Below are 25163 nucleotides of genomic sequence, written 5' to 3'. Positions count from 1 at the left end.
TTAGTTTTCTGGTCACGCCAATGTTGCTGGGACACAAACGGCGGTGGTTATGCAACCAGTTGCCATGACAGCTTGTTTTTGAGTCCTCAGTGTGTAAGCATGACCTCACATCCCTCAAGGTGCAGACAGAGGAGGGTGTTGAAGTGGTACCTTGTGTTCCTTCGTCCCGGCAGGTTAGGTAACCATTTTTGGTGTGAACATTGGAGGCTTTTATTTTGGCACAGAATCACTGAAATAGACTCGAGGGATATTTAGGTGGAAAATGAGGAATATATTTGTGCGCCTGTGTTAATTAGAGCTACACTGAGAACACTAAGTGATGCTTTGAATCAGACTGAAGCTCGTCCCTTTTGTCTGGGAGGGAAAAAGGTCTCTCTCTCTCTCTCTCTCTCTCTCTCTCTCTCTCTCTCTGTGTCTCTCTCTCTGTCTCTCTCTCTCTCTCTCTCTCTCTCTCTGTCTGTGTCTCTGTGTCTCTCTCTCTCTGTGTCTCTGTGTCTGTGTCTCTCTCTCTTTCTCTCTGTCTCTCTCTCTCTCTCTGTCTCTGTGTCTCTCTCTCTTCTCTCTCTCTCTCTCTCTCTCTCTCTCTCTCTCTCTCTCTCTGTCTGTGTCTCTGTCTCTCTGTGTCTGTGTCTCTCTCTCTCTGTCTCTGTCTGTGTCTCTGTGTCTCTCTCTCTCTTTCTCTCTGTCTCTCTCTCTCTCTCTCTGTGTCTCTGTCTCTGTGTCTCTGTGTCTGTGTCTCTCTCTCTTTCTCTCTCTCTCTCTGTCTGTCTCTGTCTCTGTCTCTCTCTCTCCCTCTCTCTCTCTGTGTCTGTCTCTCTCTCTCTCTCTCTCTCTCTCTCTCTCTCTCTCTGTGTCTCTGTGTCTGTGTGTCTCTCTCTCTCACTCTCTCTCTCTCTCTCTCTCTCTCTCTCTCTCTCTCTCTCTCTCTCTCTCTCTCTGTCTGTGTCTCTCCCTCTCTCTCTCTCTCTCTGTCTCTCTCTCTCTCTCTCTCTGTGTCTCTCTCTCTGTCTCTGTCTCTGTGTCTCTCTCTCTCTTTCTCTCTCTGTCTGTGTCTCTCTCTCTCTCTCTCTCTCTCTGTGTCTCTGTCTCTGTGTCTCTCTCTCTCTCTCTCTCTCTCTGTCTCTCTCTCCTCTCTCTCTCTCTGTGTCTCTCTCTCTGTCTCTCTGTCTCTCTCTCTCTCTCTCTCTCTCTCTCTCTCTCTCTCTCTCTCTCTCTCTCTCTCTGTCTCTCTCTCTCTCTCTGTCTCTGTCTATGTGTCTCTCTCTCTCTCTCTCTCTCTCTCTCTCTCTCTCTCTCTCTCTGTGTCTCTGTCTCTGTGTCTCTCTCTCTCTCTCTCTCTCTCTGTCTGTGTCTCTCTCTCTCTCTCTCTCTCTCTCTCTCTGTCTCTGTGTCTGTGTCTCTCTCTCTTTCTCTCTGTCTCTCTCTCTCTCTGTGTCTCTGTCTCTCTCTCTGTGTCTCTGTCTCTCTGTCTCTCTCTCTCTCTGTGTCTCTGTCTCTGTGTCTCTCTCTCTCTCTCTCTCTCTGTGTCTCTGTCTCTGTGTCTCTCTTTCTCTCTCTCTCTCTCTGTGTCTCTGTGTCTGTGTCTCTCCCTCTCTCTCTGTCTGTGTCTCTCTCTCTCTCTCTCTCTCTGTGTCTGTGTCTCTGTCTCTGTGTCTGTGTCTCTCCCCCTCTCTCCCTCTCTCTCTCTCAGTGATTCATCAACAGCAGGCAGCCAGCTTCTGAAATAGACAGGAAAGTGTGCACACATCAGACAGCAAGCCTCAGACGACACACACCACTTTCCATTTAATGATGCCATAATGCATTTGAAACATCCCTATATACCCGACCTCCTCACTGAGGAAATGATCCCTCACGGTCCCACGTCTCCGTTTTAACCGAGACTTCATATCGTCTTCGTGAGAAGTGCTGAATCACTGCTTCTTCGGCCGTGTGCTCCAATACATTTGGTGTGACTGAGCTTTTTCCTCGTGATCTGGTGTCTTGATAATTGTGGTCTTGTGCTTCAAGTCTCCCACAGTCCCACATCGCAGCAGTGGCAGCTTTCCCTCCAGAGACACTGAGACGCAACCAAAACCCCCAAATGGCTGCTTGTGAGGCCCCGTGGTGGGTCAGCCCCCTCCCCCCCACAGCACCACCCTTAATACCCAGCTCAAACCTCACTGTTAATGCCACAAATAATGCAACGCATAATTACCTTCTGAGAGTTTGACTGATATTGAAATAAATTGTCCCTACACATCACTGAAGTCAAAATTACTCCTGTGGCTTTTAGAAAAAAAAGTAACTGCGCAGATATCATCTGGACGTGGAGACCTAGCAGCCGACCCGTGCCAATCATCTGGTGTTCACAGTCATTATGGTGACTATTATGTGGAGCAACTGCCGTCTATGTTGTCAAATGAATTTCTGAAAGCTAATTGTATGACATCTTTGCTCCACTGCTTGATCCACGGCCAAGCATTTAGACTAATGGAACTGTATTGATTTGTGTTGTTGCTCAAAGTCTCCCTTTCCCTCCCTCCTTCCCTCCCTCCCCCCTCTGTTTACCTCCTTCTTCCCTTTTTTTCTTTTCTTCTGTTTACTCTTTCCTCCATCTAATGCTGCTCACTCACCTCCTTCTACCACCTCCCTTCTTACCCCGTTTTCCTCCTCTTCAGAGGCTGGACGTGCTGACCAGTATCTACTCCATGTCGCCCCCTGAGGGCGGTGTGTGGGACAGCATCAACGGTGCCGCTGACATGCTGACGTGCGTCTACATGCCGGACGGCCTGACAGTCCAAGTTCCCGTCAGAAGGGACCAGACAGCCGCCGACCTTCTCTGGGCAGCCTGCAAGGTCGGGTTCAAAGACATGATGTCATGTCACTACAATGAGAGAAAATACATTTAAAAAGCAGAACAGTTGCAGTCATGTCATTTGGATTTATTTGCTGAGTAGAATTTAACGTTTTTGATGAGAAAGTGAAAATTCAATCACTTGTGAATACAAAGAGTTACCTTGCTAAAGGTCAAGTGATCTTTTCTGCAGAATGTCTAGCAGCAGATCGAGTTGCTTTATGCTCCCACGGGATTGAAATAACACCTATCTGTCCACTGACTGACTTCACACAGTCCCCTAAGAATGACTGCAGATAGATGGACACACATATGTGCACACACAACAGACATGCAATCCCTTGGGCGAAACATTTTTGTTTTCTGCAGATTTCTCATCACAAAGTGTAAAAATCTGTGAATAATTCACACCTCGGCGTCGCAGCAGCTGTCAGGCCAAGCGTCGGTGCATGAGATATGTCGAGAGGGTTTTACGCACACGGGCCGCTGAACATTAGGGGCTCTTGTGTAAACAGGTGAAACAGCTGGACGCGGGCGTGCACTGCCTCCGACTGCACGGGCGAGCGGGACAGGACGTGGAGGTTAGATACGCGGCCCCCGGCGAGCTCCTCGGTGATGTGGTGAGGAGGACCAACGTGCACACAGACCCTTCAGATAAACGCTGCTCTTCATTATCGGCTCTTTCCTAAATGCGTGCTGACTTGTTTCATATCACCTGCAGCTCAACGATCAGCTGGAGGTGGTCCCGGCTAATGTGTTTACACTGCACATGAGCAGGTCGAGCAGCAGCGGAGACTTCGGTGAGTCGGTCACACGTGGACGGACCGAGGACGAGTTGTATCTGGAGTTTTATTTACACGTAACGATCCTTTGTGAAATCGCTCTTCCTTCCAGGTTTTGCAGTAACGGGACACATAGACAGCCAGAAGAACAGCAGGATCTTTGTCAGTGAGGTGCTTCCTGATGGACTGGCCTTCAATGAAGGTGCCTACTTATTATTTTACTATCTTAAAATGAACAAGAACAGAATGTGTGACTTTTTGCCACCTCTCCTCTGAACCCTGCTCGCCTGTGTACCCAGGTCTGCGTCCAGGCGATGAGATCCTGGTGCTAAACGGCCGGTGTGTGTCGCGTCTGGACCTGGCGCTGATCCAAACCCTGTTTGCGGAACAAAATCTGCATCTGAGCCTGCGGCGGGAAGGCCCCTCTCCCCCGCCGCCGACTGTGGCGTTGGACCACCTGGCTGCACCTCACCAACACAACCAGGAGGTTCGCAGCAAGCACCAACGAGCCAAGTCCTCCTCAGGTGCTTTAATCTGCATGCACAGACAACAACGTACTGAACACACTCATCCTCACATCACTGACAAACTTGTACTTCATGGAAGTGCCCTACAGTTCAGCTGATTTTCATACATTTTAGTTTGAAGGCGTCACCTCAACCACAAGACTACCGCTTCAGTTTCAGTTGAAATGGCCACTTCCTCAAAACAGACGCAGTCTCTCCGAGACAAACTTAAAAGTAGCAAAAGCTCCAGATGAAGTTTCACAGCTTTGTGTATCCTGGAGGAGAGGAAAGGCCACGAGAGCCTTTTGACCGCAGAGGGCTCATTATCGCTGTGAATGTATAGTATCCTGTCAGCTTGGTTTACTCTGTGTGGACATGAGGCGTCAGAACTGAGCTGTAAGGTCATCCATGTCTCTGGACAAACACAGCTGATACCCAGCTGATAGAGAAGCAGAGGGTTTGGTGAAGGTAAAAGAGATTCACCCGAAGAAATAGCATTTGTGGTGTCAGAGAATCTGAGAATTTTCACTGATATGGTCTCATAATAGATTATAAACTGCGTTGTCATGGCAAGACCCAGAACTAAAGAGATTGCTCAGAAATTGAGTCTTAAAAAGATCAGAAAGTAACTGATTTGAGAAGGTTTGTATTTTTATGATGTTATCTGTGTTCTTCACAGAGGTGCTTGTGAAGTGAAGAATATGACTTGTAGATTTGAACACAGGCTGTTGTGGGTTTATTATATGACCTGTTAACAACTGAATTTTTTCATTTAAAACAAACTTTTGCTTTCCAAAAAACTGCTGCCAACGCTCTTCTTAAAATGTGCAGAAAATGTAGTGCTTTTTATTGCATAAAAACTGTCAACAGAGTCCTTTTAGGAGAAAGTGTTCAGTGTCATCTTAATGAAAGCAATTCATTAGCGTTTCCTCCACTACAGCCATAATTGAACACAAAGGGATTAATGACTTGAAGGCCTCATTACTGCAGCTGGTGTGATCAAAGCTCCTGCAGTTTTCTTCTCCGTCTCTAGAGGGAGCTTGATCCCAGGCAGGCTGATAAGGAGCAGGGAGGTAAATGCCAACAGAGGAGGAATTAATACTCGTCTGACACGAGCTCCAAATGGACTTCATGCTGGCGTTCCTGGAAACAAGACGTCTTGTGTTCATTCAGCCAGAGTCAAACGTGTAAGATGAGAGAGCTGGAAGCAGACGCCACTATCTTGTGGAAATTCTCCTCTTGCCATCAGACTTTTGTTGACAATGATTGCCAGTTTAAAACATGAGAGTTCAGCTCCACAGGAGGCCCTGAAGTTTTTTCTTTTGTTTCCTGCCTTCACGTTGGCCTGCCTCCCGGGCTACAATCAGCAATAAAGTCTTTTCATGTGCCAACTGCTGCAGGGTTCGTCCTCAGGACCTTGAATTTAATGAGAAGTAGGCTATCTGGAAATGTTTTCCAAACACTGTTTATCTGATGATATTGTCCTGTAATGGCAGCTCATATGCAAATATACATTTCATTTGGGAGGATTTGGAGGGAAACTAGCTGTGAATTTATCTGCAAAATTGTTTTAATTTTTTTTTTTTTTCTGTCAAACAATGAAAGAGATAACAGAGTCTTTAATTAGGACTGCCAAGTGTGTTCTTTTTCCCTTTTTAGGATAACTGAATGCCATTTTTAGTTTGGAGACATATTTAAGTTCTGAGCGACTGGCAGACACCCGTGGTGGTTTGAGACTATAACTAGCCTGCATTGTTTGTGCTTTGTGGCGAGTACAAGGATATGCTTCAGCTAAAACCACTATAGGGCAGATGCAGCGATGGGTCGTATAAGCATAAGACACTGTCGCACACAACTAGGCAGACAGTGACACTGTCTCTCTCTGGCTCTTTCTCCAGATGTGTGTGCTGCAGCTGGCGGCGGTGAGTCCCTGTGCGTCGGACTGGAGGACGCTCACTCCCACTGCGCACACAGGCCTGTTCAGCACAGCAAGGTAGGAGTGCTAGAAACAGACTTTCTATTGACTTGCAGACATCCACACACTGTACCTGTCTCGCTCTCCTTCCAGGTTTGTGTGAATAAGCGTGTGCACATTGCTGTTGTTGTGTGTTTGTGCCCACTGTGGGGCTGTCAGAACCAGACTGGCACCAATCCTGAGCATTACCATAATTAGGATACTCCATCATAGCCACTGGTATAAACACAGCTTATTACTGTCATGCAGACAGGATGCAGACTGAGAGGAGAGACTGTCACACTCCTACTGCCTCCTACACACACACACACACACACACACACACACACACACACACACACACACACACACACACACACACACACACACACACACACACACACACACACACACACACACACACACACACACATATCCATGCACAGGCAGCCCGGGGGAAAGGCCAAGTCTCTCTGAAGAAACAGTCCTCCTGTGATCCTTCACTCAACCCTCCATTTTCAGCGTTATACTTCGAGCTACAGTGTTTTTTTTAGAAGAAATAATTTCGACAGAAGCTGCTCATGATATATTTTGTTGTCCTGGCTTTGGTTCAGGTGCACTACAGTTCGTACAACTCTTCCTTTCAAACCAGCATAGAGGAGTATCTCCTCTATAAATATGCCCGATAGTTGTCCCTTATGAATTATGGCAGATTGCATGCCTATTTCTGTCCTGTCGGTTGTTGAACATCCGGTCAGGCTTTTGATATGCAAACCAACTTTATTGAAGCCATTAAACTGAGCGTGAGCTTGTCCCGCTGGGAATTACGCCTCAACGAAGTGGTAATGCAATACAGGAAAATCTGTATGCCGGTGTTTATTGGGAGCAGTAATGAGTGTGTGGTCACTGCAAAAAGCCATGTGTTAATGATGTCGACATGGCTGGAAGCCTGAACGCGGATGTGTGCGTGCATTCGTGTGCATTCACCTTCACTTGCATCATTTGGCTAATATTTCATGTCCTTCAAAGCCGTGTACAGTAGTTGTTGTTCCAATTGTGCGTGCATGTTTGGCTAACTTGTTCATTATGTAATAGGGGCTAAATGAAAAGGGAACAGACATTAGTGCTGTGCTCATTTCATCAGGGATTCATTGATAGTAAATCCAGGCCAAATATCCAGAAAGCATTGCTAATTGCCGTAGCTGCCATGGCTTTATTCTAATTGCCTGTGTCAGAAGATGCCGAGCAGTTTTTGACCTGAGGTCAGCCAAGAGGTGGATTAGAGAGGACAACTTGCCCTCCTCTCATCTCCCTATTCTACTGTGGCTCTATTATTCTCCTCTCTTTTTGTTTGCCCGGCGACATGAGTCAGTCCCACTGCACTGGGATCTGCACTGCACCACTGCTGCTGCTCAGCTCCACGCCGTTTGTGTTTCACTGAGGAATGAATGGAAGTTGGATGTGTGTGCGTTATTGAGGTTTATGAATGTGTCACTTGCATATGTGCACATTTGAGACACAAAAAGAGAAAACAAATTCCATCAGGGAGCGTTAACCACTGTGAAGGCAATTAAAAAAAACAACTAAAAAACACAGGATGAGATATTGGAGCTGGTGAATCAGATTTTCGCTGCCACGCCGAGCAGGATTTAATCACAGCGTAGCGATCAGTTTGTCCTCTGGGGCGGGGAGAAAGAAATCGAGTCACCGGGTAGAAAATCAGCCATGTATCAGCATATAGCTTCACACGTGTATGCACGTGGCGTTGTGAAAGTCAACAGAGATGGATGGAAGGAAAAGGACTAATTTCAAGCCTCTTGTCACACCTTGTAATCGGCCGCCGCACCAGACTGACTACCTTTCATTAACTGGTCTGTTGCGTTCCAATTTGCGCTTAGAGAGCTCAGTGTGTGTGTGTGTGTGTGTGTGTGTGTGTGTGTGTGTGTGTGTGTGTGTGTGTGTGTGTGTGTGTGTGTGTGTGTGTGTGTGTGTGTGTGTGTGTGTGTGTGTGTGAGGTGAAGTGCTCACTGGGCGTAGTTAATAGTGTTTTTCTTACTGTCGGGATGCTGATTGTGATTCTTGTGCCTGTGAGTTACTTAATGAAACATTTGGCTAAAGAGCACCAAAGCACTTGTTTCACCGCAGCGTCGTGGTACCGGTATGAGCTTAACCAATCGATTGCAGGAGTCAACTGAACCGGTCCCGGATAACTCCCACGAGGCACCTTAAATTGAATTGATTTGACATGTGTATAAGCAGAATCTGAATGCCTGATCGCTGCTGGTTTAGGAACTGAAAGGCTGGAATGGAGGCTCGATGAGGATTTGCTGGCTCGCACATTGTCACGCATCCATGAGAACACAAATCTATAGCGTACCGGGCAATCCCAACAGACAGATGGACGGACACGGGAAGTAATCTGGCATGTTTCACCACATGGCACCAGACCACAGTGGGGGGAAGGGGAGGGGGGGCAGTCACACACTTGTGCTGTGTACATGCACACACAGATGATCCTACCAACATTTACTATAATATAATATAATAATATAATATAATATAATATAATATAATATAATATAATATAATATAATATAATATAAAATACAATACAATACAATACAATATAATATAATTTAACTTTTTCCCATTTGGGAATGTATGCTTGTTTTCTCCATCCGCTATAATAAACTTAATATATTTGGGTTTTCATCTATTGCTTGAATACATTTTTGTATTTAAGATATCACCTTGAGCTCGGGGAACTAGTGGTGGGAATGATTCACTTGGTTTTGTTTATTTGTTGTCATGTTAATCAGTACCAACAATAACCAATAGCTGGAGTCTCGGTGTCTCCTGTTTTATCTGATGTTGTGGAATCTAATAAAACGGCAGAGAGAGAGAGAGAGAGAGAGAGAGAGAGAGAGAGAGAGAGAGAGAGAGAGAGAGAGAGAGAGAGAGAGAGAGAGAGAGAGAGAGAGAGAGAGAGAGAGAGAGAGAGAGAGAGAGAGAGAGAGAGAGAGAGAGAGAGAGAGAGAGAGAGAGAGAGAGAGAGAGAGAGAGAGAGAGAGAGAGAGAGAGAGAGAGAGAGAGAGAGAGAGAGAGAGAGAGAGAGAGAGAGAGAGAGAGAGAGAGAGAGAGAGAGAGAGACTAAATATTTTGCTGCTAAGCTTTTGTGTTGTTGCTTTAATATCAGTCTGCATTATATCGTACATTTATTCTTCTCTTCCATAAATAGCGGTTGTGTGTTTTGACACATGGTAACGTAGTCCGTCATCTGTTGTATTAAAGCAAAGGTTAAACAGCGGACAGACAAATTAAGCCTCTTTGCATTTGTCTCAGACTAGACACTTTTCAGTAAAAGCTTTTAAATGGACTTATGAAGAGAGCTACGACTGGAGCCACGCTCTGTCTGGCTGTCACTGCAGAGCCATTTGGTTTGATTCACTTGATTCAAGCACTGATGTTATTAGACTTCGCCTCTGAGGAAGATGGAGGCTTACATACGTGTAGTAGACGGCAATATTTATGTGGCTCTTAACTCCTCTTCCTCCTTCTTCCTGCTTTCAGCCCTTTTTACTTGCCTCCATGGACGAGAGGAGTCTGGGGTGTTTGAAAAATGTGTGAATATAAAGTTTCGGTTCTCACTTATCATGGGTCCTAGACTTCAAAAAGAAGCGTTACATGCCTACAGATAAAACTTGGTATCTTCTTCAAACATGATTCCATCTTCCTTGGAGCTCCAACCATCCCCTTCTTCAACTTTACCCGACGTGTGTGTGTGTGTGTCTGTTGTAAGGGGGGGGGGGGGGGGGGGTGTTATGACTAAACCCGTCAGCCGCCATCTGGCCGTGAGCAGGCTAATAATCTGGGCTTACTGCTGTCAGTACGGTTAATGCTAGCCCGCTCTTGTCAGTCCGCCCCACCGTAAACAAGCTGCAGATAAAAACTTAAAAGGAAGAAGCAACGGCGGGACCAACCGGGACCCCGATCCACCATGACCCGAATCTGGCTGGAATGAGCACGGAGGGAGCGGCCAGTGCAGCCCTGGCGGTAGCCGTGGCAACGGGGCGGGATGAGGACCCGCGGCCGTGCCTCTGCCTCACCACCTTAATTGAGCTCTTCACGCGGGACCAGTCGCCCGCTCAGGCCCTGGGTTCCCTCCTGGCCATGTGCTGGTTCTGCCCGTCCGGCTACGAAGCAGAGGAGAAGGACCTGTTTGCTGGATCGGTGCTTTTCAGTCTGGGACGACTCCTTAAGGACAAGCTGGGGGGCCTCGCCCGGGACATGACCGCCTGCCTGTCCTGCCAGAGAGACGCCAAAGGAGACAAACAGCTGGTAACTGCAGGCTCACGGCTGCCTGTGTGTGTGTGTGTGTGTGTGTGTGTGTGTGTGTGTGTGTGTGTGTGTGTGTGTGTGTGTGTGTGTGTGTGTGTGTGTGTGTGTGTGTGTGGGCGGCAGCTTCAACTCAGAGATGATACTATGAATCTTCACACTTGTGCTGCAAACTTTCACAAAACTCCCACAGCCGTCTGTGTAGATGGTAAAAATATGTGTGGAGTCATTTTACTGTCACAGAATTCATGTGCACTTTATTTGCATTTATATTTCAGCACAGATTTCAAGTGCTTATGAATTCCTTTATGGCTCAGCGGATGGTCCACATCGGTCCACATCGGTCCACGCTGAGCTGTCTTAAGATGTATGGGTCTAACTGGTTTGCTCATTGTACCCAGAGGATTGAACGTAATGTGAGCAGACACCTGCAAAATAATGAGACTTGAGTTTCTCTTTGTGTTTCGTGCTAAATGTTAGCATGAGAACCGTCACCTCCGGGATCCATTCAGACTTTTATTAGTCCCGTTCTCTCCTTTTTGTCCAAGCAGGCTTTATCTTTGCTGCACGCAGACCAGCGGTGATCTTTGGTTCTACTGTCTTCTGTTTGTGGTGGCAGCAGGTCAAAGGTCAAAGGGTCACGGTGTTCATTTCTGCTGTGATGTTATCTCAGCAGTGTTTAATTCAACTGTACTGGTTTGGCGAGCTGTTCCTGTGTCTGAACGGTCAGTGACTCCTTATCTGTTAGCATCCTGTTGTCTTTGGCAGCTGTGTGGCGGGTAGTTCAGCTTGTGTTCTTTCACCCAGATTGAGCGTTTTCCAGGTGAGGAAGGGAAACGGCGTTATTCCACATCAGCAGCAAACACTTCCACTTAACCTTTCGTTTAGTTTTAGACATCTTGGAGTAAGAAAAGTGAATATTGCGAGCCTTACTTTGCCTTTGTACTGGCAGTCATGCAGCAGAGGGGATCTGAATAGCCTTGGGGGGGCACAGTAAGAATGGGTGCTTTAATCTGAAGCTGGCTTCATTATTAAAACACACTTTTCTCCCAAAGTCCTCCGAGACGTGGTGGAATAATATTTGTTTAGGATGAATAATAAAAAGCGTAAATGGGCTTGAGTAGAGCGAGACGGGACCAGCCCTCCCTTCTTCCTCTCTCCTCCCCTCTGCTCTGTTTGATTTATGACCGCACGTCTTCTTTTATTGAGCTTTGAAAAGAGGATGGCATCGTGGCACTATAGCCCACTAACATGGCAAATGAATCACTGCCCTGCCTGCTGGCCACCGGGCCTCGGGCCTCGGGCCTCCACCTCAGTGTCACGACAAGGCTGCTTCCTGTGAGGGATGGGTGAAGCCGGACCCAGGGGCACGCCGCTATTTCATCCCCTGCTCTTCATCCCCTGCTCTTCATCCCCTGCTCTTCATCCTCCCCTCCCCTCATTTGTTTGTCTATTTCTGCTCAGATAGGGTTTCTCCACTCATGAAGCAACAAGGCTTCTCCTTTGATTAGAGCAACGTTTCATCTGCAAAGCAGAGAGCTCTGTACATAATGACTCCATCGGAGCGTTATGAGGGAGATGGCGATAGTGTTCAGTGTTTATCTTGCAACCCCTCCAGTCTGACACAGTTCATCTGTGTGTGTTTTCATTTCTCTTCTGTGTTTATGCCCAAAACTTGTGAAAAAAAACCAAAACAAACAAGTGCTGCAGTGTGACTGAAATGAGAAATAAGACCGTTTAGCTGCATCCTTTACCGGCTCAGTAACCTCGCAGCTATTCTACATTTGGGGAAAAGTGGACCTAAAACCTGTTCAGTGAGTAAGCATGCTTTGAACGATGTGCTTTTTGTCTCACATCCTATTTCAGACTGCCGGCTCAGGAAATATTATCCAAAAGAGTTACTCAAAAGAAGGAAGGGACTTAAAAAGATGGTGAAGGATTGAGAGGAGTCTGAAAGACGACAGCGTCTCTTGTCTCCAGGACAGGATGCTGAATGTTGGCAGGATGGAAACTCCCGTTTATAGCACTTGGTCCAGAGGTTTTCTGTCTTGTGTTGAGGTGTCTCCTTCCTCTTGATGTCTGTAATACTCGCCTTTGAGCAGGTTCCTTGGAACAGGTCTGTTTACTTCTAAACATGGTTAAACATCTACTTTGTATGAAGCACAAGAAGACCTTAGAAAAACCTTCACTGAGGGACGCCATCGAGGCCCGTGGACCAGATGCTGAACGTAAACCACAACAGCACTGGTTCATGTCGGGCCACTAACCTTTGCCACACATCATCCCCACTCTCCTTCGCCCCCTTTATTTTCCGTCTTCTCGCTTCTGTCTCTGTAATATATGCCAGAAAAGTACATTTAAAAAGGTCCAGACTGTCATCTCCTTCACCTGAGGAAGGGAAATAGGGGAAGAGTAGAAGGAACCTTGATACACACCTTGACACTGCATTGTTTACTTCTAGGATAACCAACAGGAAAGTAATTTACCCTCCTAATCCTAATCCTGTCCATTAACGGGCTACCTCACCAGCAGCACACTCTTACAAGTGCACACAGTACAGTTTTAATAGGAAGAGCCTGCATCTGTTTATTTATTCCACCTGAAAGTACCGAGGCCACTGAGCCATACATGTCATGTTTTATTCTGGTGCGAGTCCATAGTTAACATTCCTGCCTCGTTACCCCCCACCGGCTCAGAGCCTCCCACTTTTGAGTCAGCCATTCCTCTGTGTGTGGAGGTAACAAGCCAGAACAGTCTACATTGTACTGCTGCTATTGAGAGCCAGGACACTGATGCAGCCCCCGGGCCTCTGCATTCAGCTCTCTGGAAATCACACCAGAGAGGTCACCTGGAGCCGAAGAGGAAGGAGGAACGGGGATTTCTGGGAGGAAATGGACAGATGGAAGTAGGATGGATGGCAAGGTGTTGGAGGTAGAGACACAGGAAGAGCAGCGCTGATGCAAACAGACGACAGTAGCAGTCGTTAGAGGTGGAGTTCCTCCTCTATTTGCACAAGCTAAGTGGGCAGACTGTATAGTACTGATTGACATGCAAAACAAGCCAGCAGCAAGCGCTTTTTCTCTGCCTACGCTCACAGAACAACAGCATGATCAATGGCTCCATCCCCATCAAAGCCCACTCCGCCCCAGAGGCAGAGGTGTACTCCAGACGGAGGCTTCTGACTCGGGCCTGACGAAGAGACCGGCAGCAGCACATTAGAGAGAGAGCGCGAGGCGGAGGAGGGTGAGGAAGGTTGGAGAGTGGATCGGCTAGTCATCAGATGAAAATCAGAAGTGGACGCTGTACGAAGATAAAAAATCTCAGACAGTCGAGCCGACTTCGCGGTCCTGCCGCGGATTCTTTCTCGGATTTGTTCAAGTCGTATAATCACCCAGGCGGTTTGTGGAGCCGTCATGCCAGCGCCCAGAGGAGGCCGGCTCCGGAGGAAGGGCTGCTCCCTGGCCCGGAGGACCCAGCGGCAGGCCACGGCAGCATGGAGGCTGCTCTACAGGCTGCTCTTCATGGTGACCAGGAGATTAGGAGAGGTAGTGGAAATAAGTGGGATGAACACTTTATGCTCTGATATTTGATGCAGTTTTTGGAAGAGCCTCTTTAAAAGAGACGATAAGTCATCAGCCCTCCTCTGCTGTCCCGAGAATCACTGGTCCTGGAAGTGAGCTGGTTTTTGATTGAATGTTGAAATAGGTTTAACTGTGAGAAGAAAGCTGCTTTCAAAATTTAGCTTGTGTGTCATGGGAATTTCTTTGGTTCGTTTGGAATCAAAGTGTCACTGGATTTATGAAAAACAGGATTTTTACTTGACTTGAAAGGTGTAATATTTTGGAATGAAACCGCTCTGACCCTGAAGGATCCAGCAAGCGGAAGTCATGTAATCATGTGTAAATACATTTGGCTAAAATGGAAAAATATTTTGTCAGAATGTAACCGGAGGAAAAAAAAGATGACAACCTCCTCTCGGTTCATTTGATATTTTCTGGCTTACAAATGTTGACAAAGAATGATCTTCTAAATTGACTAAAGGGCACGAGCAGAGGTAGAAACATGTTTCACAGCTGACAGCAGGGATGGATCGCTTCCAGCCGGTTCTCCCGGCGCTGCTGCCTCCCATCCTCAGCTCTTAATTGGTTATTTGGGCTATCTGTCAGGCTGTGTTGGTGGGATTGTTGTGAGGCTATTGCGATCCCTGAGTCATGACTGCCCCCCCCACCCCCCCACCTTCTCCCTCTCTTCCATCTCCACCTTCTCTCGTCACGCTCCGATGAAGATATCTGTCATTTAGCGTTGATGAAAAACTTATTTAGGAAGCTGTGTGAGAGGTGAAAGTGTGTTTTTATGCCCCCCCCCCCCCCGCTCTGTGGCCCCTCCTTCATTTCATCTCATTGATGTGTGTGTGAGCCCATATCGCTCCAGTGTGGGAGTGTGATGAGAATTAACTCGGCACTTGAGTGGCAGTGTGTGCGACCGGGAGCACACATGTTTGTAAAGACGTGAATATCCTCCTCTTCGGGTGCCTGTGGCTGAAATAAACGGCAGATACGACTGTTATCTGTCTCCACGAGGCTGCTCTCCCCTGTCTGGAGCCACCAGTGGGATATTTGATGAATATGTCGCTCTGATATCCTTCAACCTCTGTTTCCTCCAGGCGATCTCCCCCTGTCTGCCTGCCTGGCGCGTTGCAGAGTTTTCCCAGAGCATGTATCAGTGAATGAAGGCTGACTTGTGCTGTGTGTGGCAGCATCATCAGTGTTTGAGGCAGATTCTATGATCTTTAAAGGGCTGGTATGTAGCTGCAGCTACGTGGGTCATATTCAATTCCTTCTGATGGAGAAGTGTTTATAAGATAAATGAATGCTGACATGCACATGATCACTTTAAATGTTTTTAAAGTTTCCTCTCCGCTCAGACATTGAAGTTTCTGCACGTTAACTTTGAACTCAAAGTGCTGTATTTATTCACAGCATCACAGACCTGCTGGCATAGCTGCAGCTTCTTCGTCTTGTTTTGACCATAAATGGAGCATCAGTCAGTGTGTTTACATGTGCAGGTATGTCCATATGTGTGCTGCGAACATTAGTCCCTCCACCGGCGCACAGGGAGACATTAAGTCCCTTCATAATTATCGGCCCACATTCAAAGAACTCCAAAGTGGAGCGCTGCTGTGGGCGGTGGATCACTTGAAAGAGGCTTAGCTCAGACATACATAGAGGACACGGAGAGGAATTTTCCCCTTCTGTCTCTTTCTTCTCTCTTTTTCAGTCTCAGCACAGGCGGTCTGTACCGGAGCATCGGAGGGCCGTCTCTGGAGTGACCGCGCTATAATGAGCTAGCTCATGAGTCGCAGGCTTATTAATGGAAGCCTTGATTGTCTGTGGGCTCTCTGGGAGTGGGTGGGTGATGGTTATGGGGGGGGGGGGGGGCTAACGCCAGCGTTAGAGCTGAATGACTCAGACAAGTTTTCACTTGGGAAGTGTGCGTGCATTTGTATCAATGCTTGCAGTGTCAGAGTGAAGTGTGTATCGATCCGTTTCTGTTGCTGTACAGTCTGAAGCTGCACTTCACTGCTTGTTCGTGTGATATTTGGAATACTGACACACACACACACACACACACACACACACACACACACACACACACACACACACACACACACACACACACACACACACACACACACACACACACAGGAAGGCGGTGAGTGCTGAGCGACTGTTTTGCTTGGCATCGTGGCCGTCCCGCCGTGCTGTGTTGCTGTGCAGCCGACTGGAACCTGTTATTACTGGCACTTATCAGCCTCTGCTGATTTCAGAGACCGCCCTCAGATTTAATGCTACATCATGTCATTCACTGGGAATAAGGAGGACCGGCCATCATGACACTATTTTTAGCACAGAAATCACATGATAATTGAAGGCTTGTGCGATGCAGTCTAAAGCTTGCTGTTGGTAAGAAACTAGGATGTTGATTAAGTGTACATATATTTATTGTAGTACTTGAAGAGTATAAACCATGAGGTGATAACCAATGTGTAAATTAAAAAATGCAGAGGTTTTTTTTCCTTCATTGCTCCATTCTTTATTTCCCAGATGAGAACTGAGAAGCTCAAAATGGTTTTACAGATTATAAAATCTTAACCTGCCACAGGGAAGCCGTCGCAGCGTGGTGGCTGCGGTTGATGTTAATTGTCCCACCCCAGGCAGTACAGTCCAGTATAAAGTGATGCAGATTATCTGTTTCCGCTGAACACCTCTGTAAAAGATATGGCACTGAGTTCTTCGCGGGGTTCCACCCATCAAAGAAGGAAATTATATATTTTGTAAACGGGCGCTACCAACCCCTCCTCCACTCCGTCAAATACAAACTATTATAAACTAATTCATGACCATTTGGGACTTCCTGGCATGTCAAATTTTCTGGAATTGATGTGACATAAAGCTGCATAATGGTCTATTATGTGACAAACAATGATGAAATGTTGTGTAATGCTGTCTGCTGGGATATCCAGTCAGTATTTCAGATGCACAAAATCTTGGATGCAAAACCAATTAGCATAGAGTGTATAACTAAATCTCCATAACGCTCTTAGTATACCCAGGAGGATCACTGACCGCAGACAGTGTGGAACTGTATACATCATTATTTTATACAGCTTTGAATCTGAAATCATTAGTGAATGTTTAAATGAAGTGCTCTGTGCGGGCACACACGTGTGTGTGTGTGTGTGTGTGTGTGTGTGTGTGTGTGTGTGTGTGTGTGTGTGTGTGTGTGTGTGTGTGTGTGTGTGTGTGTGTGTGTGTGTGTGTGTGTGTGTGTGTGTGTGTGTGTGCAGTTTCTCATAACGAGTGCGATCCTCATTTTATCGAGCAGTTATAATCCCTGAGCTTCCGAACCTAAATCACCTGCCTCCCCCTCTCTGTCGCCCCCTGCAGAGCGTGGACACAGTGTGCACCCTCTACCAGTCCTTCCAGGAGGGGCCCGGCTCGGGCACGGGGGGTGTGATGGATGAGACCAGGGAACCTTCGGTGAGGCAGGGAGGCCAGCTGGGGTCGGGTCCCCAGGGAGAGGCCGCCCTGCTCAGACCTTGCCACAAGCATATGAGTGCCACGGAGAGGTTACGCAAGGTCATCCAGGAGCTGGTGGACACGGAGAAGTCCTACGTGAAGGTGAGACCACAAGAATTCCTTTTAAGAAGCCAGCATGCTTATTTTCTTAAACATGACCGCATGCTTTCTAAAGATTTATAAAGCTGCTCCAAATTCCCTTTTTTATAAGTTAAATTATACATTTTTAGATGTAAGGTACTTACTATAATGAATTGTGTTCATTGGTGACATGTTTCCTGTGAATCCGGTAGAGACAGCCCTCCCCCTACCGTCTTCCCCCTGATGCACATTAAAGCCAGAATCATGATCTTCTCGTCTCTAGGACACTTGTCACGTCTGCCATTTTCCCCTCTTTCTTCCTCGTGTCCTCGTTTCTTCATTTAGTCGCCTCTTCTTCAACCCGCCATTCAATTGTAATTGAGGGAGTAGATTGTCTTCTCTGAGTGGCTTGATGTGGGCATTTTCACCAGGATCCATGCACCACCAGCCGGGGTAGGGAGGTGGGGGAGGGGATGGGAGGAGGAGGAGGCTCATAAATCAACCTAATGAGAAATACCCCCACTGATACAAGACAAGCTACAGCCACATTACAGGAGTGGGGGGAGGAAGAGGGGAGGAAGAGGAGGACGGAGGTGATTGTAGGATGAAGACGGTTGGAGGTTATAAAAGGCTGATCTGATGATGAAACGGGTTTTAAAGGAAAAGCAGGTGAAGGAATAATGTTTTACTTCTTGTCATTGACCTTCTTTTGGATTTTGTCTTTCCTTTCTGCAGGACCTGGCCTGCCTGTTCGAGATCTACCTGAAACCCCTGCAGAACGAAACCTTCCTCACACTGGACGAGGTAGGAGGCGTGTGTATGAGCTATGAACACGTATGTAGAGGTGTAGAGGCGTGTGTATGAACTATGAACACGTATGTAGAGGTGTAGAGGCGTGTGTATGAACTATGAACACGTATGTAGAGGTGTAGAGGCATGTGTATGAACTATGAACACGTATGTAGAGGTGGAGAGGCGTGTGTATGAACTATTGAACACGTATGTAGAGGTGGAGAGGCGTGTGTATGAACTATTGAACACGTATGTAGAGGTGGAGAGGCGTGTGTATGAACTATTGAACATGTATGTAGAGGCGTGTGTATGAACTATTGAACACGTATGTAGAGGTGGAGAGGCGTGTGTATGAACTATTGAACATGTATGTAGAGGTGGAGAGGCGTGTGTATGAACTATTGAACATGTATGTAGAGGCGTGTCCTGCTGATTCTCTGGAGGACGTCAGATTCATGGAGTGTTTATTACCCGTAGATGAACTGCGTCTCCCTCATTACACTGTGAGTGCCTGGAGGATACATTAGCATTCCCCTACACTGACCTTCCAGCCTTCCACAGGGACGCGCTAATGAAGGCTGGCGTTAGTGTAAGCCCACCCTTGAAGCGCTCACCTCAGGTTAATTTGCCACCGTATAGCTGCCCACACGTTTCTGTTCATGTTCCTCATTAAGATTTTCCTCCATTTATAAACCCTTTAAATTCAACTTGGCATCATGTAGTGTTGCTGCAGACGCCTCCATCTCTGCCAGGCACGACGCTCGAATACGGGACGTCCCTCCGAAGACATACTCGTCGATAGGTTACTGAGCGCTGGGGCAAATTAAAAAGCTATTATGGGACGGACAAGGACACGTTAGCCCCCAAACGGCTTTTAATGAAGGGAAGCGGAGACCCTGTCTGCGCCGTATGCGGCGGAGAGCGAGTGTTTAACTGAACCAGTTGGTCCGTTTCTAGCAGGACTGCAGCTTGTCCTTAAGTGCCTTTGTCAGAGATGGAGCCATCAGAGTGGAGGTTTTATAACACTCCAGGGTGCCTGTCTGACTGACTGTTATGAATCACAAGCTATCTTGGCTCTTTTTTTTCTAAAGTAGTCTCATATGCCCCCCCCCCCCCCCCACTCCTCCGCCTCTGCTGTTCTCCTTTCATTCCGTCTTATCCATCAACATTTTCATACTCCCTCTTCTTCCATCCATTATTCTACTTTCCCTCCTCACCTGTCCTCCGTCTCAGATGGAGAGTCTGTTCGGCAGCCTGCCAGAGATGCTGGACTTCCAGAGGGTCTTCCTCCAGACGCTGGAGGAGAGGATCGCCTCCTCGCCCGACTTCAACATCCTGGAGACTCCGTCGCAGTTCAAGGTGGGATGAACAAAGGAACATATCGCAGTACTGATCGCATGTCTGCAGATTCAGTGTGGAGTTCATGAGTATACAAAACAATTAGCAAACCAGGTGATTTTAGCTGCTGTTCCAAAGAAAGACATGATCTTTAAGATCCTGGGGTTTATAAATAATTGAGGTGTTGCAACAGTCGCACCGCAGGCTGATTTATAGGCTTGACATGACAAGGTGTGGGGTCTATTGATCGAGGCGGCGGTTCACTGGTTGGATTGTGAGCTGCTGAAAGCTTGTGAACTCAAGAGGTTAGGTGAGAGGCAGAGGACAGAGTCTGAATCGTCTCCCAGGAGACGGAGGACACTGTGATCCGGTCAGGACTTCCCATGTTCACACTCTTTCATCCTCTCTCTCGCTCTGTGTAGAACCACTTCCTCTCTCCATCTATGTGCGACACTCAGTCCCTGTCTCTGTTTTCATCCTCTTTAAAGAAGCTGCTGTTTTCTCTGGGGGGTTCGTTCCTCTACTACGCCGACCACTTCAAGCTCTACAGCGGCTTCTGTGCCAACCACATCAAAGTCCAAAAGGTCCTGGAGAGAGGTAGGACATACACCTGAACACATGCAGAATACCTGCTGGCCTAAATGCACTGCTGCTGCACAGAGAGATAAATACATCTGATCCAAAGTGGGCCACACCCGGATAAATTCAGCTTCCTTGCACCTGTGTTGCGTCAGCGACACCTCGCAGCACTCACTGTGGACTTCTCTTTTGGGAAGCAAATCAATTATGTATGAAAGTAAATGTCCCAGAGTGAGACAGTTGATGGAAGTGAGGTGAGTGATGCCTCTCCGTTTTACTGCAAGTCCTGCTCCTTCTCCAACATCCAACACACACATTACATGAGACAGAAAACAGGGACGTGTTGTCCAGCTTTCACTTTGTGATTTATAGTTTCAACACATTTGAAGCTATAACCTGCCTCACAAACTGATCAACTTTAAACAAATACATGCTGATATTTATACACAGACTTTGGATAACCTTGTCCACGAGCAGCTGATATGTGACCGTGACAACCTTAGTGTCCTAATAATTCCTTGCTTCTCCCACAGCATGTGACAGAGTGGAAATTTTAAAGTTGATTTATGCCCGCTGAGATGGCGGCCTCTCTGCCATTATGTGGGACTGCTGCCCAGTACAGAGAGAAATGTTAGAAGATTGGCTTCTTTGCCGACGTGGGAGGACGGCGTAAGGGGGCGGGGGGGCGCAAATGGCCTCCCCTGTGCTGCTTAAATCTGCACCATTACCAGAATTGTGTGAGATATTCCTCGAAGTAAGCAGCAGGATGGACATTTAATGGGATTAGATAGGAGAAAAACACTCCGAAGTCTCTGATGGGTCAGAATTAACTGGATAAGAATAAAGTGTGGCAAATATGGTTATTGAACAGTGCTGGTGCATGGAAGAGCTTTCAGTTTATGAAAATAACATTTTTATAGATGCACACCATTTGGATGACAGATTGTTCCTACATGTAAACAAAAGGATATCCTCAGATTAGCATCACACTCAAATGGATTTAGTTTTTTTTTTTTTTTTAAGTTAATTGCATACGAAGTGTGAATGTACCTGAGATTCATATGGTCAAAGGTGATTGTCTTTTTCAGAAGCACCTGTGATCTTGGCCCAGGGATTTTTTTACGTCAGCTCGGCACTAAATGGCTCCAAGATTCAAAGTAACACTCTTCACAGGGTTTATGCACCCGATCCTTTAACCCAAGCTTTAAATGATGGGCTGTACCGTGTTGTAGTTGATGAACACAAACGGATATTAGAACAACGGGGAGCAGAATAACTGCATATTACAGATAAAAGCAGCGCGCTATAACAGGCACTAGTTGCACAGCACTCTGAGTACGTAGTCGGCTCAGCGTGACAGAACATCCAGCTGATCCAAGGACATGCAGAAGTCTGTGGGTGTTAGCCTTTAAGTAATTATATGCCCATCTCTGCCATCTTCATCACCCTCCTCCCCTGCCCGTCATGCCAAGGGCCCTGGGTTGCCTTAGTTTCTCTGTTTATTTGTCGACTCGTTAATTGCCTGCCAATTACTCTGGGAGGTGTCGATGCAGCTGCCTGTCTGAGGCTTGGAGTGCTATAATTAATACTTTAATGGCCCCCTCGGTAGGTGCTGCAGAAGCATACAGCTCAGGGAAAATGTCATCACCTTTACGGAAAGCCCTTCATGTGTTATACTTTCCATTTCACATGACACCGTTAGCTTCAGCATAAAGTCCCAACTTGACTATTTTGCCAGGTTATAAACGAGGCAACACAAGTATTCAAATAACTCACTACAACTCTGCAAGATCATGTTTTTCTTTTGCTTTGAAAACCACCTGATCCTTAGTTTCTTATGATGACTCAGATTTGATACATGGAGTATAATGGATGCAGTAGCAGGTGTTTACACTACCCCCTGCTGGACACCCTGATTCTGCCCTGACCCACATTTACCTGAGACCTGAGCTCGACTATGAAGCCACATGTCTCTCACTATATATGATGGAGGTTACTAGAGTACATCAGGAAATATAAACAACAAAAACAAAGATGGTAAACTGATGAAAGATCCATATTAATTCAGCATGTGTGTGTGTTTTTGTTTAGCTAAGACGGATCGGGCCTTCAAAGAATTCCTGGATGCGAGGAACCCCACCAAGCAGCACTCCTCCACGCTGGAGTCGTACCTGATCAAACCGGTGCAGAGGGTCCTGAAGTACCCGCTGCTGCTGAGGGAGCTGGTCTCCCTGACGGACGCTGACAGTGAGGAGCACTACCACCTCACCGGTAGGAGGAGAAACACGTGTGCATTTATAGACACGCATGTACGTGGTGCGCTATAAATACAGGCCGTGGTCACACTCAGCATTTCGGTGTAGTGTTGGTAAATCATGCATGTGAACAGTAAGTGACAAACGTTGGCACGCGAGCAGCAGCATTGTTTCCAGTACATAATGCACACACAACGAGCAAATACAATCTGCTACTGTAATACAAAGCGCACACACACACACACACACACACACACACACACACACACACACACACACACACACACACACACACACACACACACACACACACACACACACACACACACACACACACACACGTGCTCCCTGTGAACACTCGGTTTGGTCTGTCCCCGCAGAGGCTCTGAGAGCCATGGAGAAGGTGGCCAGCCACATCAATGAGATGCAGAAGATCTACGAGGATTACGGCTCGGTGTTTGATCAGCTCGTTGCCGAGCAGACCGGCCACGATAAGGAGGTGAATACACAATTTGGGATTAGATTTATAATTATTATCTCCAGCTATTAAAAAAGTTATTCTTTTACAACACGTGGCGACCTGCTTGAAGGGCTGCTCATAGAAAACAACTAAAATACGAAATCCTTATCACGATCACTGTAGTGTGATGGAGGTCATCGGAGTGGAGCTTCAGCTCATGTTGTTTACGCCGTCCTCTGCGTCGCCCCCTAGGGACTGAATACATTTACGAATTGATGAAATATTTAGTTGGTAACCACTACAGTACAAATATTTAAAGTGAATGCTAAATAATGTTGTCGAGGGTACTGTATGTTTTTTAGTGTATTTAAACAGACTATTTGAAGATTGGATTGAAAAATCAGTGTTGAGCTCACAGCCATGAAACGTCCGGCTTGTTCTTCTTCTTCCGACTCCGTTTCAAACGCTCTGCCGGCTCCTGTGTGTCTCTCAGGTCACCGAGATTTCTATGGGAGAGTTTCTCATGCATTCCTCAGTGGTCTGGCTCAACCCTCATCCGTCACTGGGCCGCATGAGAAAAGATCCCGAGCTGACCGTGTTTGGTGAGTGTTTTATTTTACTCATGGACTCATGTCATATGTTTCAAAACTTTGTTGGGGTTTGTAAAGAAAGACAGAATCGTGTTTGCAGTAGCACTCAAACTGTGAATTTTAATATCCGTGACTGTAACTCTGACATATGCTTTGAGGCTTCAGTTACTCTCCTTCAGCTCCCCGAGAGGCATTCCCAGCGAAAACTAAGACGCTGACATGTTTTCTCTCCCCAGTGTTCAAGAAAGCAGTGATATTGGTCTACAGGGAAAACAACAAGCTGAAGAAAAAGATGGTAAGTATTGTGTTTTTTGCTCTTGTTTTCTCCCCCATGTCACCGATGCTGGGTTGGTGTGAAACTGTATTTTCCTCTCCTCCCATGTGGTGTTTTTCCTGCCTGATGACCAGACCAACCCTCGTTCGGCACTTTCTCACGGAGATTCGGACCCTTTTAAGTTCCGCTGGCTCATCCCGCTCTCTGCGCTGCAGGTTAGGCTGGGAAATACTGCAGGTAAGAGGCCAGCACACGCATTATCCCACTAAATCACTCACAAAGTACATCCACTAAATCTTTCTTCTCCCCCTTCGTATTTCCCGACACACACACACACACACACCTCTAAGCTCACCCTTCTTGCCCACACACCCTTCTTCGGGCATTTCTATTCAGCTCCCTCCCTCCTTATCTCCATCTGAAAACCATAAACCATATTTGGTCTGTGTGATTAAAACCCTCTCCTTATTTCATCGCCCTCCCAGGAACAGGAACGGAGAGCAGCTGCATCTGGGAGTTGATTCACTCCAAGTCTGAAGTGGAAGGTCGACCGGAGACCGTCTTCCAGCTTTGCAGCAGGTCAGAGATTAAACTTTCAGGTGGAATCTGTGATGAATAATTCTGGTATGCATTCGTAGATTCCTGTGTCCAATTCTTTTTATCCATGACATATCAGATTTATTTCTTCAAGGGTAATATGGTTTCTTATGACATTAGCATGTCATCCAAAATAGGGGAGAAAAAAGGCATACTATAGCATGTCGTCCAAATTATGGTGAATTAGTGACAAAATAATCAAAAAAATGTTTTGGTATGACTTTATTTTTTTTTTTATCATATTTTAGACGACATGCTATAGTATGACTTTTTTTTATCATATTTCAGACGACACGCTATAGTGTGACATTTTTATAATATTTTAGACGACACGCTATAGTGTGACTTTTTTTTAATCATATTTTAGACGACATGTTATAGTATGACTTTTTATCATATTTCAGACGACACGCTATAGTGTGACTTTTTTATAATATTTTAGACGACACGCTATAGTGTGACTTTTTTTTAATCATATTTTAGACGACATGTTATAGTATGACTTTTTATCATATTTCAGACGACATGCTATAGTGTGACTTTTTTATCATGTTACAGACGACACGCTATAGTCTGACTTTTTTTATCATATTTTAGACGACACGCTATAGTGTGACTTTTTTTTAATCATATTTTAGACGACATGCTATAGTATGACCTTTTATCATATTATAGGCGACATGCTATAGTATGACTTTTTATCAT

At 46.4% G+C, this 25163-nt stretch overlaps 1 protein-coding gene across 3 annotated transcripts in view; it reads left to right on the top strand.

Annotated features, from left to right (window-relative positions):
• Positions 1-24543, top strand: part of LOC138614439 (rho guanine nucleotide exchange factor TIAM2-like) — a 63077-nt gene extending 38534 nt beyond the window's left edge. For 2 of the 3 annotated variants that reach the window (XM_069687907.1, XM_069687908.1), the window contains exons 10-25: positions 2661-2837; positions 3352-3456; positions 3558-3636; positions 3731-3820; positions 3918-4142; positions 6023-6117; positions 17361-17594; positions 18309-18377; positions 19599-19724; positions 20192-20300; positions 22374-22553; positions 22918-23036; positions 23491-23599; positions 23824-23882; positions 23996-24098; positions 24347-24543. In XM_069687907.1, the coding sequence (XP_069544008.1) occupies positions 2661-2837; positions 3352-3456; positions 3558-3636; positions 3731-3820; positions 3918-4142; positions 6023-6117; positions 17361-17594; positions 18309-18377; positions 19599-19724; positions 20192-20300; positions 22374-22553; positions 22918-23036; positions 23491-23599; positions 23824-23882; positions 23996-24098; positions 24347-24480 (2013 nt within the window). In that variant the 3' untranslated portion in view covers positions 24481-24543. The remainder of the gene's footprint in view (positions 1-2660; positions 2838-3351; positions 3457-3557; positions 3637-3730; positions 3821-3917; positions 4143-6022; positions 6118-17360; positions 17595-18308; positions 18378-19598; positions 19725-20191; positions 20301-22373; positions 22554-22917; positions 23037-23490; positions 23600-23823; positions 23883-23995; positions 24099-24346) is intronic. The other variant, XM_069687909.1, reaches the window with a different exon arrangement.
• The last annotated feature ends 620 nt before the right edge of the window (positions 24544-25163 follow it).

The sequence above is a fragment of the Brachyistius frenatus genome, unplaced genomic scaffold (genome assembly GCF_029030835.1).
Source record: "Brachyistius frenatus isolate BFR_SWC_R1_liver_20210118 unplaced genomic scaffold, ASM2903083v1 Contig_503, whole genome shotgun sequence".
Classification (NCBI taxonomy): domain Eukaryota; kingdom Metazoa; phylum Chordata; class Actinopteri; family Embiotocidae; genus Brachyistius; species Brachyistius frenatus.
Note: the sequence above shows the minus strand (reverse complement) of the source record. Positions and strands in the feature narration are given on the sequence as shown.